Raw genomic sequence first — 17135 nt, forward strand, 5'->3', positions numbered from 1 at the left:
GTGGCGACGCATCACTGAGTGGCTCTGATCCCAAACCTTTAACTCCAAGCACAAAAGAAGCGCCCCGTCCCAAAACCTCGAAGAAATCCTCCATCCAGCCAAGACCGAAACGCGTGGGGTGAGCGCGAGCCCCGCGGTGCAGCAGGCGACGCTGGCACCTACCGATGCAGGTCACGCCGTCGGAGTGCAGCAGGAACTTGACGTGGCAGCCGCACTTGGGGCCCTGGTCGGTGTCGTCGCAGGTGTGCTGGCAGCCGCCGTTCCCGTAGTTGCAGGTCACTGCCGGAGGCAAAGAGCAGCGGTCACTGGGGGACGCAGCCCCTCTCATCCCCGACACCCCCCCCCCCCCCAGGCTGGGCATGCACCAGAGGACAGCTTGGAAAACCTCAACCAAGTCCTAGGACAGGTCTCTCCCTCCTGGATAATTTCTAACACCCTTCACAGCTTTGCCTGCAGGATCTTGCAAGGTGCAAGCTCTGATTTATTTATTTATTTATCTATTTAGGCAGATTTTTCCACCGGTGGACCTGGTGGAAAGGGACCGGAGGGCTGATCCCCAGGGAGCACGAGAGCGGTGACGCAGGGGAAGGGCGAGACTTCAACGGGCTGCGGAATGACTCAGGTGCTCCCGGGAATCCCTGCCAGCCCTCTCGGGGAGGCGAGGCGTCCTTTGCCTTTAGCTCGGAGGGAAAAAAAGGCTCGTGGGATTAACCCTCCGTTTCATCAGCAGTTTTACACGCTTGCTGCAGACAGCGAGCGAGAAGCAAAATAAAAACAATTGCCTAAACGCAGAAATACACATCTAACAAGCCTGGCAGTGGCAGCGAGGTGCTGGCAGGAGATCAGACGGGCTGAGAGCACCGTGCGTCCCGGGGGCAGGATTCCTGCGCTCCTCCCGTGCCAATCACCCCCCCGCTCACCTTCCCTGGGGGAAAGCAAAGCTGGTGGGAGAGAAATGGGGCATGCTGCACCTCCGGGATCCCCTGTCGTGCCATTTCAGGCTCGATAAACCGGCTGCTATCGGGGGGCTGTGACGTTGGGACAAGGGTACAGAGCAGGACCGGGGGCTGCGGATGCCCTGTGCCCAGCCCCAGGGGCGCTCCTTACGTTTGCAGTCGCGCTGGTTCTTGGTGAGCTCAAAGCCCGGGCGGCACTCGCAGGCGATGCCCCCCTTGGGGGTCTCCCGGCAGATGTGGGCGCAGCCGTGGTTCTTGTTCATGCAGTTCATTCCTTCTAAAAAGGAGAAAAGAAAGCAAAGGAAAGCTCCAGAAGGTTGTCGGTGCTGGTCCCCGGTGGTAGAAAGACGTCTGGGGCGGGACAGGGATGTGCAGGGGGTGAAACGAGGGGAAAAGCTTCGGGGGAGGTGAGGGAGGACCTCGGCAAGGGGCAGGATAAGCCCGAGCCCAACGCACCGGGTTTGGGGTCACCCTGGTGGGCTCGCAGCTGGTTCACGACCACCCCATGAGCATTTACTGGGGCCCAGCCCGCCCGTCCCATGCCTGGGGATGAGCAGCACCCTCAGGAGCTGGGTGCTCCCCAGCTGCACCCCCCTGCACACCAAAGGGAGCGGGGGGGGGCGGGACTCCAATCTGGAAGGGAATTAGCACCCCGGGGTGCACCTGCACACAGGCAGCATCACGGCCTTGCTTCCCCGAGCACAGCAGCTTTTAGGGGGGAGCTCAGGGCTCACAACAGGGCTGCCTCGGGGCTTCGCACGCCCTTTAATCCTTCTTCTCCCTGCCACATCGCCGTCTGCACCAGTGCCACACGAGGACCTTGCTCTGCCCTTCTGCTTTTGGTGGCTTTGCTTCGCCCTCCTGAAAGGCGCAGGTTGTCCCACGGGGAGGGAGGGCAGGCTGGGCTCGTGCTGCCCAAGAGGTTTTTGCTTTGGGGCAGGGAACACGGAAAGTCAGGAATATTTTCTTTCCCGTTCCTCTGCACCCAGCAGCGTCGCTGGGGGGAGCGTGGCAGGGCCTAAGGCACCTGTTTTTTTTGCCACAAAGAGAAGATTTCCTTGCAAGCCTCACCAAAAGCTCACGTCTGCTTGTGCCAGCATCTCCCTGCCATGGGGAGGCAACCCCTGGGGCCCCGCAGTATGGGAGAGGGGCACGGTGCTGCCGGGGGCTCCCAACCCCGCATTTCAACCCCCTGCATCTGCTCACAGCGAGGAGGGAGAGAGGAAAGCAGCAGGGAGAACGGGGCAGGAGAGACCGCAGAAGAGCAGAGGGAAAGGAGAAAGCCTGCCAGTGTAAGACAGGGAAGGAAAAGGAGACTCGGTGCTGGCAAGGACCCCAAAAGGAAGGAAGCAGCCGTAACGGTGAGGGTTAGCTCTCTAACACTGACTGCTTCTGCCTTGGCAGTGCCCGAGGCAGGAGGAAAGTCAGAATGAATAGACAGCCGTCCCCAGTTCTCTGCGTTTTCCAGGCTCACAACCCAGGGATCAGCTCCAATCCTCTCCCCCCTTCTCCTGAGAAACCTCTCCTGAACCTGAGCGTGGGGACCATGCCGGCAGCGGTGATGAAACCAACCTCAGGGCGCAGAACTGACACAAACCTCCCCGGGCCAGCAATGCTCTACAGATGCTCAGCTCGAAAAACCACTCGAAAGCCAGCACCTGCCTCCACCGGGGCCACCCACGGCGTCCCTGCGTGATGGCAGGGATGGGACAAGTGGCTCGTCCCTCCTGGGGACGCACACGGGGACGGGGACACGGGAGATGCTGCTGAGATGTCCCGACCAGGGCGAGATTCCCTGGGGAGCTTGAGGGACCAGCACAGCTGGGAAGGAGGAAAGCAAAAAACAGCCAGCTGCTTCGCCAAGGAGCAGAGATAAAAATCAGCAGAGATGCAAAAAAAAAAAAAAAAAGTCTACTTTCCTCATATTTTGGCTAAGAGATTGCTCCAGACGGCAGCAATTTAGAGCTGATATCGAGACGAAGGGATCGGTGCTGCGCAAGACCTGGCAGGGAAGGACGGGTCCTGCGGGGCAGCGCGAGGATCTCTGGGTACCTTTTGTTTAATAAAACGCTCCGAGTACAAATTTACATCCTCCGTTTGGTGTCATTGTGCTTCATTAAGGGGCCTGCGAGGGTTTCGCTCTGGAGATGTTTATGAGCCCTGCAGCGTCCTCTCCCAGCACGCTCACGCCAAATTTGCTTTTGGATTTGCAACGCTCCCCGCACCGGGGCGGGGGGGTCCCAAACCCATGCATCGTACAGGGGCGATGGCAGGAGCCCACCGACCACTTCGGGGGTCTCCTGCAACCACCAGATGGCCACCACCAAAGCAAACAACGACCCCGGTCCTCGGGACCTGACCCGAGCAATAAAGTGAGGGTTTCCCCTGGGGTCCTTCCTTTGGGGAAGCGCAGGAGCGCAGAGGTGGGCAAGGAGGGTGCCGTGGGGACGCCAGGCACTGACCTTCGGGGCGCTGGATGCAGGTGTGCTGGTTGTCGCTGAGGAAGAAGCCCTCCCGGCAGAAGCACTCATAGCTGCCCATCATGTTGACGCAGGTCTGCTGGCAGCCGCCGTTGCCCTCGGAGCACTCGTCCAGGTCTGCAAAGGGAAGGCAGCAGGGGATGAGCGCGGCTCCCTGAGCGTCTGGGGGAAGCGAGGGCGATTTGATGTGCAGCAAAAATTGTTTCTGCTTTGTACATCCGTGATCCCCCAGCTAGAAGAAAGGGGGACGCTTTAGCGCCGCAGGGGATGAAGCCAAAGCACATCGAGGCGTGGATCTCGGAGGCCACACAGCTTCTCCAGCCGATGGGCAAAAGAAAAAAAAAGTAGGGGGTGGCCCCGTTTTACAGATGGGAACACCAAACCGCAGAGGAGGGGGTTTTCCTTGCCCTACATCCCCGGGCAGGCTGTGCCCAGGATGCTCGGCCGCAACGCAGCCGCCCCCACTGCCAGCCCCTCCGACCTCGCTGCCGGCAGGGAAGCGCCTGGACTTCATTACAGGGAACAGGGAAACCTTAGCCCCGAGTGGGGATAATTGCTTTTAAGGAAACTCAAATCCCCTACAGCAGCCGGGCTTGGGGAGGAGATGGCGGAGATGAAAACTTCTGCCCACCCATCCGAACGCCGCAGGAGCGGTGCCGCAGCCCCGCATCACTCCTGTCCCCGAGGGGTGATGGCCCCGGGATGGGGACCGAGGGGCCCCGTGCCAAAGAAAACCTCCCCTGAACTCGAGCATTTCAGAGCCAAAAGCTTGGGCGAAAGCTGAGCTCTGCCAGCGGCGGATGCTGGAAAAGCTGGGAGAGCAGCTCGGGGACAGCCGCTTCTTAAACCCTACACGGCACAGCTCGGCTGACACGGCACGCACCGAAACCCCTTGCTTTTGGGCAGAAACGTGGATAAATGCATGCCCGGGCAGTGCAGGGGCATGGTATTGTGCGAGTCCCAAGGGTGCCGCAGCCTGGGGATGCTCAGAGCAGGACGGAGCCCCGGCTGGGAGCTGTCACCAAGCGGTGGCACAGGCTGGGTGGCTGCAGCCAGACAAAAAGGGACACCCTACTCGACGGCTGGAGGCTCACGGCTTCCTCCGAGGCTCGTCCCAGCCAAGCTCTGTCCTGCAGATGCCAGTAACTCCCCTCAAATCCCCCGCTTATAACAAGGGCTTAACGTCTGGTGACTTCTCCTTAAAGCTCGGCACAAAAATGAGGTGGCAGCTGTTCAAAACCAATGGCTGAAAGGAGACTCTGCTGCCCTAATACCAATTTTATTAAACGCAACCGAGGCGGGCAGAAGCCAGAAGCCCCGTGGCAGGACGAGGGCTTGAATTCCTGTCCTAGTTCAAAAGGTCGCCCGAGGAGGGGATGCTCGATGGCTCCGGCGTGTCCCAGCCCAGCTCCCCAGTCCTGCTCGCCCACGGGTGCTTGGCAGGGACCTGTCCACCTCCCGCAGCAGGACTGGTGTCCTGGGGCAGCTCTCGGTGACTCCAGGTTATTTCATGTGCAGTGCACGGGAGCAGAGAGCCAGGGCTCCTGCGTCCTGCTCGGCGGCTGCTCCCGGGGCGAGCGAAGCTGGGCAGGACTCTCACCTTGCTTTGCTTCTGTCTTCTGGCTAAACGGGGGCGTTCAGAGGCTGGGAAACGCACGGCCATGGTGGGGAGGTGGGAAGGGAAGGTGAGAAAAAACCCCTGGGGCTTATCCCTGCTTCCCACCCAGAGCAAGTAAAGAGCAAACCCCGACAGACCCCTGGAAAAAAACAGGGCAGCGACATCCTCATCTGTAAAGTGGGCTCCGAGGGATAGATTTGTGCCACCCTTAAACCTCGCTGGGAGGAACCGTGGAAGGGCTGAAGCAGGGAGCTGGGGCTGCCCCCGTGTCCCCCCCCTCGCCCCGGGGGGCCGCCGAGCCCAGCGGCTCCCCTCCCGCCCCGCTCTGTAAACACATGACGTCTGCGGCTCGCCGAGCCCGGCTTCCCTTTCTTCTCCTTGGGCTCATCCTCCCCGGAGAGGGGAAGGCAGGGCCGCCCGCCTGCGCCTCCTTCCAGCTGTGTAAATCTCCCTCTTCACCGAGGAGGCTGCAAAGTTCCCGGTGATGGCAGCTAATGCAAAGCGTATGTGGCCATAATCCCTTCCCCTACTCCCCCCCCCGCCCCCTCCTCCCTCCAAGTGATGAGCTCATTAATGACCCCAGCGCAGACGCTAATTAGAAAATAGCACGGAGCCGCCGCTCACGCTGCGGATGCCGGAGGGGAGGCGGGTGGCTCCGGGCCCCCGTGGGTGCTGCGGGAGGAAGCGGTGCCGGGGCGCGGGCAGCGCGGCCGCCCCGGGGCTGTGCCGCGGGCCCGGCCGCAGCCGGATGGAGTTTGGGGCGGTGGGAAGGATGCGCGGCCTCTCCGGAGGCAGATGCCGGGTTTGTCTTGGCCCCGGGATTATTTACCCGGTCCCTTCCCTGGTTCACATCCCCACCGTATTTGCTATGAACTCATCTATTTTGGCAGGTGCGGGGCTGACTTCAAGCACGAGCCCAGCGGGCGGCTGCGCCCGGGTGAGCCCCGCGGGCTGGTCCTGCCTTTGGCAGCACTGCAGGATGGGGCTCCCACCCCTCATCCCCACATCCAGCAGCAATGAGGAGCCTCCTCCAAGCCCACTTTGCCCCAGCAGATGGATAGTTCCCATCCAGCAAGGCTTTGGCCCAGCACGGGGCATCCTCTCGCAGCGTCACCACCCTGCAACGGGGACCGATCCTGTCCCTGTCCCCGCAGAGCTGTCGTGGCACGGGACACATCTGCGCCTGGGGTCAGCCGCCTCCCCTGTCAGCAGCTCTCCCAAATAGCACATCTAAAACACGTAACTGGGAGATTATCAGCTTTCAGCACGTGGGCTGCCAGGCAAGGGGCGCCCGCCTTTCAGCAGCGATGTGTCAGCTTTGGGGGAAGGCAGAAAACCCTCGGCTGCTGCTCGTCGGGCACGAGGCGACGCGGTGCGCTCAGGGCAGGCGTCACCACGCGGCGAGCAAGGACTGGGTTTGCAGCACAGAGCCAGGCAGGGTGCACAGGGGTCCTGTGTCCCCGCAAGGAAAGGGGGAGAAAACAAGTCTTGTGCCCTGCTTTGTCCACAAAAAGCATCTGCTAGGAGCTCTTGGTGCTTGCACCCTCTAAAACCTGCTGCGCCCTGAGCCACACCGTGGTGGTTTGTAGGCTGGCATTGCCCCAGCTTCCCACCAAAAGCAAAAACGCTGAGGTCAATTTAACCAGCAGCAAAGTCTCGGTACAATAAATCCTCTAGCAAGAAAAAGCCAGTGAGCTGGCCCCGAGCCGTGACGGCCGTGTGTGCTCTCCCCGACCCTCACCTAGGCAGTTGTGGCCGTCGTGTGCCAGGCGGAAGCCGTCGTAGCAAGTGCAGCGGTAGTTCCCGGGGATGTTGACGCACTCGTGGACGCAGCCCGCGTTGTCCTCCCGCTCGCACTCATCGACGTCTGCAGAGAGGAGAGAGAGGAGGGCAGGGGGTGAGGGCAGCTCACGGCGCTGGTTTTTCTCCCCAGCCCCATCGCGGTCACCACCCCAGCAGACATTTTGCCCTGGGGTGTCTGCTGCGTCCCTGGCTCCATCTGTGCCTGCAGCATCCGTCCACCACAGGGCTCCTGCACCTACTCTGCTATGACAAATCTCACCTCCTCCCCTCTCCTGCCTCAATTTTGGACCTGCAGCACACCAGCCAGCAGCCCTTTCACCTCTCTGTCTGTGTCAGTGGGTGCTGAGGTGCCCCGGGGAGCCCAGCTTTGGACCACAGCAGCCCCCAGCGCATCCCCACCCCTGGCTCTGAGCCCCACGCAGGAGCGGAGACTCCTTTTTACCCCTGTGAAATGTGCAGTTCTGGGCCATTCCCCTTGCTGCACCTCTCGCGGGGCTGGAAAACTGAGGGCTGCCCCTTTGCTCTGCGCCCGCGGGGCGATGCGTGGCGAGGGGAAGACGTCGCCTGTTCCGCACAAGGCCTTGAAAGCCTCAGCGCAGGGCAGGGCCCCACCGCCTGTCCCCCTGGGGAGCAGCTCCCTCGCAGGCCTGGGATCGGCCGGGATTTCCCAAAGGCGGTGCTGCGGGCAGCCTGTCTGCGTGCCTATCTGCGCTGGGATCTTGCTTTAATCCCCTTGCTGTTTGCACTCATCCAGTGGAGGAGCCAGCTTTCCTTACACGCCTAGCTCAGCTGCACACAGATAGACATATCCTTAAACTTCCCGTGCTACTAACCCAGTTCTGCACCCTTTGGGTTGCAAACCCTGCAAGGAAAAAGCCCAGATTTCCTACAAAGGACCCCCAGGTGACCCTCCCGGGGCTGGAGCAGCCCCAGCCCTGCAGACGGGGCTGGTTGCAGAGCAGGGGCAGAAGCGCGGTGACAGCTATGGTCAGTCACTGCGCTGTCCCCATACAGTGTCAAGAAACCAGGCTTGTTTGGGGCAGAATAGGGGAATAAGAGGTTTGCATCAGGCTGGGGTGTAAGAGCATCCCTCCCCGATGGCTTGGGGCTCACTGGAGGGGCTCCAGTGGCATCGCGCCCCCACCTTTGCAGTGCTTCCCATCGCCGGTGTAGCCGGACTTGCAGATGCACTTGTAGGATTTCGGGGTGTTCTGGCAGATGGCGTCGATGTGGCAGCTGTCGGTGCCCTCCACGCACTCGTCCACATCTGCAAAGGGAGAGGAGGCGACGGGCAGAGCCACGGGCAGGGGAACAAGGAGCATGAGGGCCCGTGGCAGCCACCCAGGTTATCAGGCATCAGGATGTGGATTAGGAAGGACCAAGGGAGGAATTTTTCTCCTTTGCTCCCTACGGCTGCACCCAGCCCCGATGCAACTGGTGAGGGGCTCGCTGCACACAGGGAGCTCCAAAACAGCATCGCCCGTGCCCCCCACTCTCATTCAAGCTGCCCCAAGAGCCACCGACCGCACCTAATAGGGAACAAGATGCAGACGCCCAAAGTCCAGGCTGGAGCCAGCCCAGCCAGAGGTGAAAGTCTCTGTCTCCAATTAGCAGTTTCCTGAGCCGACCAGCCACCCAAATAATCGTCATCGCTTTCTATTCTTAGGCGTGGAGGAATGTGTGCAAATTAACGGGAACCGCACTAAATAAACCTGGGAGTGGGAAGCAAGGAGGGATAACTCGGAAAAACGTGACTTACTCAGGGGCACGGCCAAAACCCCTGCTTCACCGACACCCTGCTGCCTCCCTGGGCACCCCCCTACCCAAATACCTGGGGTACAGCACCTCACGACACCGAGGCACGCAGGACAGCACATCCAGAGCACCGTGCTGCAGTCAGAGGCCCCAGATGGTGATACCCAAAGGCTGTGCACAGCACAAATTACAGGGAGGGGAGGTTTTAATGGCATTTAGGACCTGAACAAGCCTCAGCTGCGTGGGGTGGAGGTTTAGCAGCAAGAGGCTGCTCACCTGGCTGCTTTCTGGCTTGGCTGCTCAGCCAGCAGCGGGGGCTCCGGGGCTGTTGGTGACGGAAGGCAGCTGGGTGTCCCCAGCGGGGGCTGAGCATCACGAGCAGCCCCTCGGCACGGGCAGTGCTCCCAGGGCACCACGCGTGGCTCTGCCCCCGGCCATCTCCCCTGGGAGAGCCTAGGACCCCCCAAAACAGGAGCCTGAGGCTGGGAAGCTCCCAGCTGCCTTTAAAAAGCCGTTTTTCCAGCACCCAAAGAGCAGACGCACTCCGGGAGGTCCCCGAAGACAAGACGCATCCTTGCAAGCCAGGGGAGGGCGAGCAGCCCTGAAAGCATGCCAGGATGGAGGCCACGGCCGCGGGAGCGATGGCCTGAGTGCTTTCTGGCCACCGTGGCGGCGTTTTTTTTGCCGGGAGATGTGAGTCACCCGCCCTGGGGGAGGAGAGGTTTGCGTTTGCACCAGGGAGGCGGCACGTGCCTGTGCATTGTATAAATATTTACAGCACGCATTCATATTTGTTATTTGACATTAGCCATGGCCCGCGGCCACCGCAGCCTCCCTCGGGCCATTAATCACGGGCTGGAGGCTGACCCACCGCGGTGGAGGCGGTGGAGGAGCTGCAGGGTGGTGTGGGGACGGGCACCCCGCTCCGACACCCCTGGGACCGGCCCCGGTGCCACCATGGGGCCAAGACCCCGTGGGCGCGCTGCACCCAACGACATCCTCGCGGGGAGCCTCGCCATCCCGTTGGGGTTGCAGCTCTGGGGAGCTGAGCTCTCCCAGCTCGCTGCCTCCCCAACCGAACCTGGCGTTTTGCTGGGAAACCTGCCCCGGCGCACGTGCGTCCCGCCGTGTCCCTGCCTCACCTTGCGGAGGCACCGTCCCGCGACACTAAACGCGTGTGCAAACAACCAGCGAGGGGAAAAACCCGCACGAGCTCGTGGGATTGTAAAGTTCACTGCTCCCTGAGTCACAGCTCCCGGCGCCCAGCCCGGCCGTCACCGCCGGCCACCTCCCTGCCACGTCGAGGGACGGCGGTGGCACGTTGCTGGGTGCCCCATCCGGCACCCCAAAAGCCTCTGGGTGCCCACCCCGGGACCCCCAGTGCCTGCAGGATGCAAGAGCAGAGGGATGGATTTGGGATGTCCAGAGCTCGCTGCTTGGCACACCGCGATGAGCCCAATGGAGCCAAAAGCCAACAGTGAATCGACCCCACATTCATAAATCGCAGCTCTGTGCCCGGAGCCCACAGCCCCGTGGCCACTCGCACCTGTGAACACCCAGGTCCACGTGCCGAGGGAGCCCACCAGGGCAGGGGTTGGGGTTTTGCAGCTCCCTGCACCCAAAGGTGCCCTTGGGACTCAGCACCCGCGTGGTCTGAGCCGGCACAGGGCGTTTGGTGGCTGTCACGCACGCCTCAAGCCCGAGGCAAAATGTTCCTTTACCTGCTAGAGCAGGGAAATCCCGTCCAGGCACCACCTGGATGGGATCAAATCAAATCCGACCCGTCAGTTTTCTGAGCTTCAGTGGCTCAGATCTGTGTGCAGCTCATTTCACATCTCCCGTCTGCGCCGAGGTCGTGCTTCCACCCTGCTCAGCACCAGGCGGGCAGAACCCCCCGTCCCCATCCTCTGAAAACCCCCGAAACACGCAGCATCTGTCGCACGCCATGTAGTTGAAATTTTCCCAGCCTTCTGCCAGAAAACTCACTTTTTTTTTAGTATTATTTTTTAATATTTCTTTTCTTTCTGTGCCCTCAAAGTCAACACAATGAACAATGCCTGCGCGACACTGAAAACAATGCGTGGCTTTCCTTCTCACACATGTACGGATTTTTTTTTCTTTTTTTTTTTTTTTTCCATTCTGTAACTTCAAAACTTCTCTAACTTTGGAAAGATTACACAGCAGCAAAAGTACAAAAGAAAACATTATAAATTTGCCACTCTGTAATTTTTCCAAAGCTGGAGACATTCTGAAAGGTTACGGGATTAGAGAACGGGAAAAAAAGGATAAAAAAGTGTGTGTGTGTGGGAAGCGTGAATAAATACCCTCCCAGCCACCCGAGGAGCCATCCCCGTGTTGGCAAGAATCCTAACTTCAGAACACCAAAATTTTGGCTCCTTAGAAAAAGCATCTTTAAGAAATGATGCAGTGAAGAAGAAGAAAAAAAAAAGAAAAGTGCCTTCGGAAATAAAATCCAACAAATTTTTGAATTTTTGTCAAGGCACGGAGCGTTTTCCCACGGCTCGGCTGTCGGGACAGCCCCGTTTTCCTGCTGGAGATGTTTCTTCCTCCGAAAGCACCCGCGGCAGCCCTGCAGGTGCTTCCAGCGGCCACGGAGGTGCGAGGGCCACGATTTACAAGGCAACTAAACAGGAGATTCGAGAAAAAGCAACCTGCGGGTGCTGCCGTCCCTGCTCACCCCTGCAAAACCCGCGCTGGTCCCAAACCCAGGGTCCCAAACCCAGGCTGGGGTTTGGGGGCAGCCCCCCCGCAGACACCCCCCCCCCCCCCCACCGTGGCCCCTCTCCCCTTTTCCAGCACGAATAATCAAACTGCCCTTTTTCAACCCAAAATGGAACCAAGCTGACGGGTGCGCCGTGCCCCAAATCCCCCAAATCGGGGGCGTGGGGGGTTTGCACAGAGCGAAGGATTGAAGTTTGACGAAGACGCAGAGTCCCGTCGGGGGGACGCGAGGTCTCTCCTGCACCCAAAGGCACCCAGCTCCAGACCTGGCCACAATCTGGGGGCTAATTAACGCTAACGAGGGCGCATGGCGCGCGCTCGCCCCGAGGTCCCCGGGGGGGTTCGCAGCGCGGGGCTGGGGCGCTGCCCGGGGAGGAGGCGGCAGCGCCCGGCTCGATGTTTTTTATTCCGTTGTGGGTGGGATTTTCCAGCGCTCGCCGTTGGGCCCCGTTCCGCTCCAGCTGCAGCTTTATTCTCCATTTCAAAGGCGGCCGAGGCAGACGGTTGCAACGCCACTGCCATTTCGAGCGCGCCGAGGGGACGGCGCCCACGGGGGACCCAAGGGCTCGCAGCGGGGACGCGCGGGGAGGTGGCGGCGGGGACGGGTGCCCCCGGGGTCCCGTGCCCCAACCCTGCCCCGCGGCGACGTCCGTGTGTCCAGGGGACGCAGCCACGGCTAGGGTGCTTTACGAGCCTGGGTTGAGGCTCTTCCCTCGTTTTGTTATTAAAAATAATAATAATAAAAGATGCTTTTATCCGTAGGCTGAAAGGCGAGGTAAATTGGAGGAGGAAGCTGAGCTAAGGTGGCAAGAACGCCCTGAAAACCCCTAAACAAACAAAACCCTTTTTCTCCCTTCGGCTTCAGCTTTTTCTTTTAAAATTAGTTTTATTCTTTGTTTTTATATAGGCACACGTATTAACAGCCTGCCTGTATAGGGCCGTGTGTGTGTAGCTGTTGGCAGGGGCGCGGAGTTTCCACTCGGCCTTAAGGCCAAATTAAAGCTTTATAACTTCAGTAGCTCTTTTTACCGGGGTATTAATAACCACCTCAGACACTGTGGTGCACTTTATTAATCATTTGTTCGGCCGCGTGCGGCGGAGCGGGCGCTGAGCGGCTCCGCCAGACCACGAGCGGCCGCGGTCCCGCGGGACGGGGCGGGCAGACACCCCGCGAGGCGGTTTGGGCAAACTGGCCAAAAATGCATCATCTGAACCAGAAATCCTGACTCAGGTGCTCGGCGCTGGCTCGTCAATGGGACGGGAACCCGGCTCCTGGTGAAGTGTTTGGGGAAGGGGAGATGTAACCGCGGGGTGCAGCTCGTTATGGGGCGGCGATGCTGGTGGAGCATGAAAAAAAGAGGAAAAAACACAAATACGGGCAGCAGCAAGGGGGTAGGAAAGCTCTCCCCATCCCACCACCATCCACCTGCAGCCCGAGGGCTTTGTACCCACTGAGGTGGCTTTCACGCTCCTCGGGGGACTGCTCCTGCTGCTGCTGCTGCTGCCCCTTTGGCTTTTCGGGCTGAGCAAGCCTCGCCTTCAAAAAAATGTGTTTGTTTGTTTTCTGTTTGGGGAGCAACAAGTACAACATCTCCGGCTGGAGATGGCCTCACCGAAACGCGGCCGGGCGTCCTTCGACAGCGCGAGACAGAGCAAACTTTATTTGCCATCCCGGGCTTCTCCTAACGCCTCTCGGGGGACTTATAATTTTGAAAGTGAAGGTTAAGGTTATTCATGCATACTTTTTTTTTTTTTTTTTTTTCCTAAATGGATTACTCCGGTGCAACTGTCTGCAAAGGAAAAATCTATATAAAACTAAAAGAAAAAAAAAATAAAAACTAAAAATCCCGAGCTGCTTGGAGACAGCAATACATCTCCGCACTGGAAGACTCGAGGTGTCTGAATATTTATACTCCCGTTGGCAGTTACAAAAAAACTCTTCTTCCCTCCTTCCCACCCCCCTCCCCTTTTTAATCTAAGTACGGGCATGTTAGACGCCCTCAGTCAAAGATCTCCTTTGAACTGCTGCATGTTGAAATGTTTACAGTTTTACATTTCATATTTCAGAGGGGCGGAGGGGACAGGCACAACAGTCGCACACTGTGAATGCAGGAGAGGGAGGAAAGCGGAGGCCAAGGGGGAGGAGGTTCGGCGGAGATGGGAGGGGAATAAAACGGCATCTCCACGCTGCAATTGGAAAATTTTATACTCCTTAAGGGGAAAAAAAAAAAAAGAGGAAAAAAAAAAAAAAAAGGCCCTGGCGGTGTAGGCTCTGCAGGTGCATCCCCACAAAAGCGAAGCGAGCCCCTCGTGCAGGGCGCGCGGGCTGGCAGCGAAGGGGCTGCTGTGAGCAGGGAAGGGTTGGACAAGGTGGCAAATGTTGAGATGTGGCTTCACGTATGGGGGATGCTGCCAGAGAAGCAGGGGGACCAGGACTTGCTCTTCTGCCTGCGGGAGGTGGGACGGGCTGACGGAGGAAGGGCTGGGATGTGTCACCCTGCCAAAAAGCGGGGAGCTGAGGGCACAGCAGCAGCAGGGAAAACTTCTCAGCGTCCGAGTGCCTGCAGTGCTCGGGCTGCTAGGAGCCTGCCCTGAGTTATTTGGGTTTATACCATCATCAGTACCCCCCTTGCAAGCTTTCCGAGCCCTAAACTGACCCGATAAAGCCAGCAGACATCCAGGTCCTCCAGCAGATGCCATCCAGGCCCGATGGCTGTGCCAAACCCTTCCTGCCCTACAGACCGAGCTTTGCGGGGTAACGCAGCGGTATGAAGGAGCCAGCAAGCCCTGCTCACACGCCGATATTATCACAGCAAAACAAACCTGTCCTGAGGGGGATGAGCTGTCTCCAGCCCGTGACAATCACCTGGTAAAGGCACCCCAAAAGGGCAAAGGCTCTGGCGGAGCAGTGGGGTGACGTACCCTCTCCGTGGGCATCACCCCGAGGTAGCAGGGGGATTGCCCATTGCTCCTCAGAAACACCTAACCCACGCATATGGCTTGCTTCAAAGAGCTCAACGTTGCTAGTTCATGGAGAAAACCAGGTGATATTGGGTTCCTGGGCAAAGCAAATTTTTATCTGGCATCCCCAGGGTCCGCCACCCTGCACTCAGCCGTGCCCCAAAACCACCGGGTCCACCCCAGCGCAGCGCCCTGCCTTGGCACCCCGCGTGCCCCAGCAGCGTGGCAGGCACCAGCCTCACCCCCAGCCTCCTCCTGCTGCCTCCCCCAGCCCCGGCAGAGGCTTCGAGGATTTCTCAGCCGCTGCCAACAGCCGGAGCCGCCGGCTCAGCTCGGAGCCTTTGGTGGGACCGGGGAGCAGGAGGAGCCTGCGCCGCCCCGGGTGCGAAGCGGGCGACTTAGCCCAGGATTTCGCTCACCTCTCTCCACCCCCACTCCACCCCGCTCATTCCCCAGAGCGATCTGTCAAGTCCCTGCACGATGGAATTTTACTTTGCTATTTTAATGCAATTCTGGCTCAGGCTTAAATGGAACTGGAAACCAAAAGGCCTTAATAAATAAATATTATGATAAGAAATGAAAGCAATGCATACACTAAAGATAATTTGAGGGGGGATAAAAACCTAAGCATTCCTTTCTAAGCCTAAATCGTAAAGCTTTACATGAAGCCGGACGCCTTCTCACCAAACCTTTGCCCTGGAAAATCTCCCCCGTGCTTGTCCAGACTGCCCTCCTGAAAAGTCGTCTATTGTTTTAAACACTTTGAGCCAGATAAGACAATAGCCTTGAAATTCCTTCTAACTTTGTCAGTGACAGGGCTCAGGGTGCCGGTACGTGGCTATTACTAATGCCTGCACCAGATCTTTAATTATATCCCGCTCTCCTATATTTCATTCACACACTATTTAATCTCACTGTCTGCATAAACATGCAGCTACTACAATGGCAAGAGCCAAAGCTGGTTTGGATAAATCTTGCATACAGTTAAACGCCATGGAAAAAATAAAATAAAACCAACAAACAACAGATTGTATAGATAGTGGTGAATTAGGAAAAAAAAAAAAAACCCTTTGATACAGCCAACAAGATCATGCACATAGGGCTGTGTGTGCTTGCGTGCGTGCGCACTCCTGTGCGTGTGCCTGGAGAAAAATCCGAGCTAAATATAGAGGTGCTATAGAAAAACCTAAGGTATAGATAGCCCGTACATAAAGCTACGTGTGTATGGCTGGGAGGGAGAAACTCTGGCTAAGCGCGGGAGCAGGGAAACAGCAAAGCCTTGAGACGATACGACGGGATGCACCTCTCTTTTCCAGGGGTGGGCACACAGAGCAGGCTTTTTGCGGGGTGTGCCGGCGTTTAGCTCGCCCAAGTTTCCTGCAGCACACCCCCTCCCCGGATCCCAGCCTTTGAGGTTCAACACGCACGGATGTAAAACAAGCGCGGATGCAGCCGTGCAGCTCCCACCTTCCAGCACGAGACAGCAGCTCCGCTGTGCCTTCCCTCGAACCCAGCCAGAAACGCGTCCTCCTCACCCACATGGCAATGGGAACGATCCCACCCCGTGGACAGCGAGACCCCCAGAGCGGCACAGCACCCCCGAACCGCCCCGAACAGCAACGTTTTGGCTTTCTGCCTCCGTGCTGGGTGCAGACTTGCCTGCACACCCTCATTCTCTGCCTCTGCACCCCCTGCCCTGAAATAAAGAGTTCAGACCCACACACACAGACACACACAAAAAAAAAAAGTGTAAGAAATGCAACTCCTTCAAGAGTTTACAGAAAACCAACCGAAGGCAGCAGGCAGGATATCTGCAAGCAACGTTTCGAAGCAGCCCGACTGGTCGTTATTGCTGTTGCTCGTTTCTCCAGCCCGCGCGTAAAGCCCCAGGTCTAGAGAGGAGACCCGGCTGCCTACCCGCAGAGCCAACAGCAAACCCTCGAGCTGGGAAGATTTTTCTCTTACCTTGCCCGGCTTTATTTGCCAGCGTGTTTCCAGAGTGGAGGAGAAAGAAAAGCGTGCAAAATCCAGCAATCTGCAACGCTCCCATCGCAATCCCCGTCTGCCTGCAGGAGTGGGGGCAAGGAGGGGGATTTCTCGTGCTTTAAAGGAAACAAGAGGCTGAGCATGCAGAGGGGGATCAAGAGAAGGAAGGGGCTCTCTTCTTGCCGTGTGTGGGACAGAGGGAGGGAAGGGGACTGAACTGATGGGAAAAGCTGCTCTGGGTTCAGTTTTGGGGCTCTTGGTGTTGCTAAAGAGGAGGGAGCGAGGGAAGGAGACCCAGGGCAGTTGGAGGAAAGTGGACTCTATCGCCCTCTCTCTGGCGGCTGCTCTGATCCCTTCTCCTTCTTTTTCTTCTTCTTCTTCTTCTTCCCTTTTTTTCCTTCCCTAAATAATCCCAGCCAGTTCCAGTTTTGCAAGAGAGCAGCAGCAGCAGCAGCAGCAGCAGCAGCAGCAGCGATGAAGGGGGGGAAGCAGCAGGCGCCTTGCACTGGTGCTGGGGACCTGAGAAAGGGGAGTGGAAAGGAGAGCCCCATCCAAGCAACGCCCTTTTTCTCCCTGCCTTTCTTTCTTTCTATTTGGCTTTGGCTGCTCCTTCCCGGCTCCCCCCCTCGCACCCCCAGGCTGGGCTCTGCCTGCAGGAATTTACAGTCTGCTCTGGAGGAGCAGGGCCAGTAGCCATGGAGACTGCTTCCCTGGGAGCAGGGAGGTCAGGCGCAGACCATGGGCGATCAATGCATCAATGCAAAGCCCCCCGCGACCCCCCGAGCCACCCCGCGCCTCGCAGCCCCTCGGCCCCGCAAGGGCTCGGGGTTGGCG

The 17135-nt window shown here is 58.6% G+C and overlaps 1 protein-coding gene across 1 annotated transcript in view; it reads right to left on the reverse strand.

Moving 5' to 3' along the window:
• SCUBE3 (signal peptide, CUB domain and EGF like domain containing 3) overlaps positions 1-16365 on the reverse strand; it is a 33062-nt gene extending 16697 nt beyond the window's left edge. The window contains exons 1-6 of the mRNA XM_035569159.1: positions 16281-16365; positions 8002-8124; positions 6796-6921; positions 3419-3553; positions 1108-1233; positions 163-279 (exon numbers count right to left, since the gene is read on the reverse strand). Coding sequence (XP_035425052.1) covers positions 163-279; positions 1108-1233; positions 3419-3553; positions 6796-6921; positions 8002-8124; positions 16281-16365 — 712 coding nt within the window. The remainder of the gene's footprint in view (positions 1-162; positions 280-1107; positions 1234-3418; positions 3554-6795; positions 6922-8001; positions 8125-16280) is intronic.
• Between the last annotated feature and the right edge of the window lie 770 nt (positions 16366-17135).

This window comes from Cygnus atratus, chromosome 24 (assembly GCF_013377495.2).
Source record: "Cygnus atratus isolate AKBS03 ecotype Queensland, Australia chromosome 24, CAtr_DNAZoo_HiC_assembly, whole genome shotgun sequence".
In the NCBI taxonomy this organism is placed as follows: domain Eukaryota; kingdom Metazoa; phylum Chordata; class Aves; order Anseriformes; family Anatidae; genus Cygnus; species Cygnus atratus.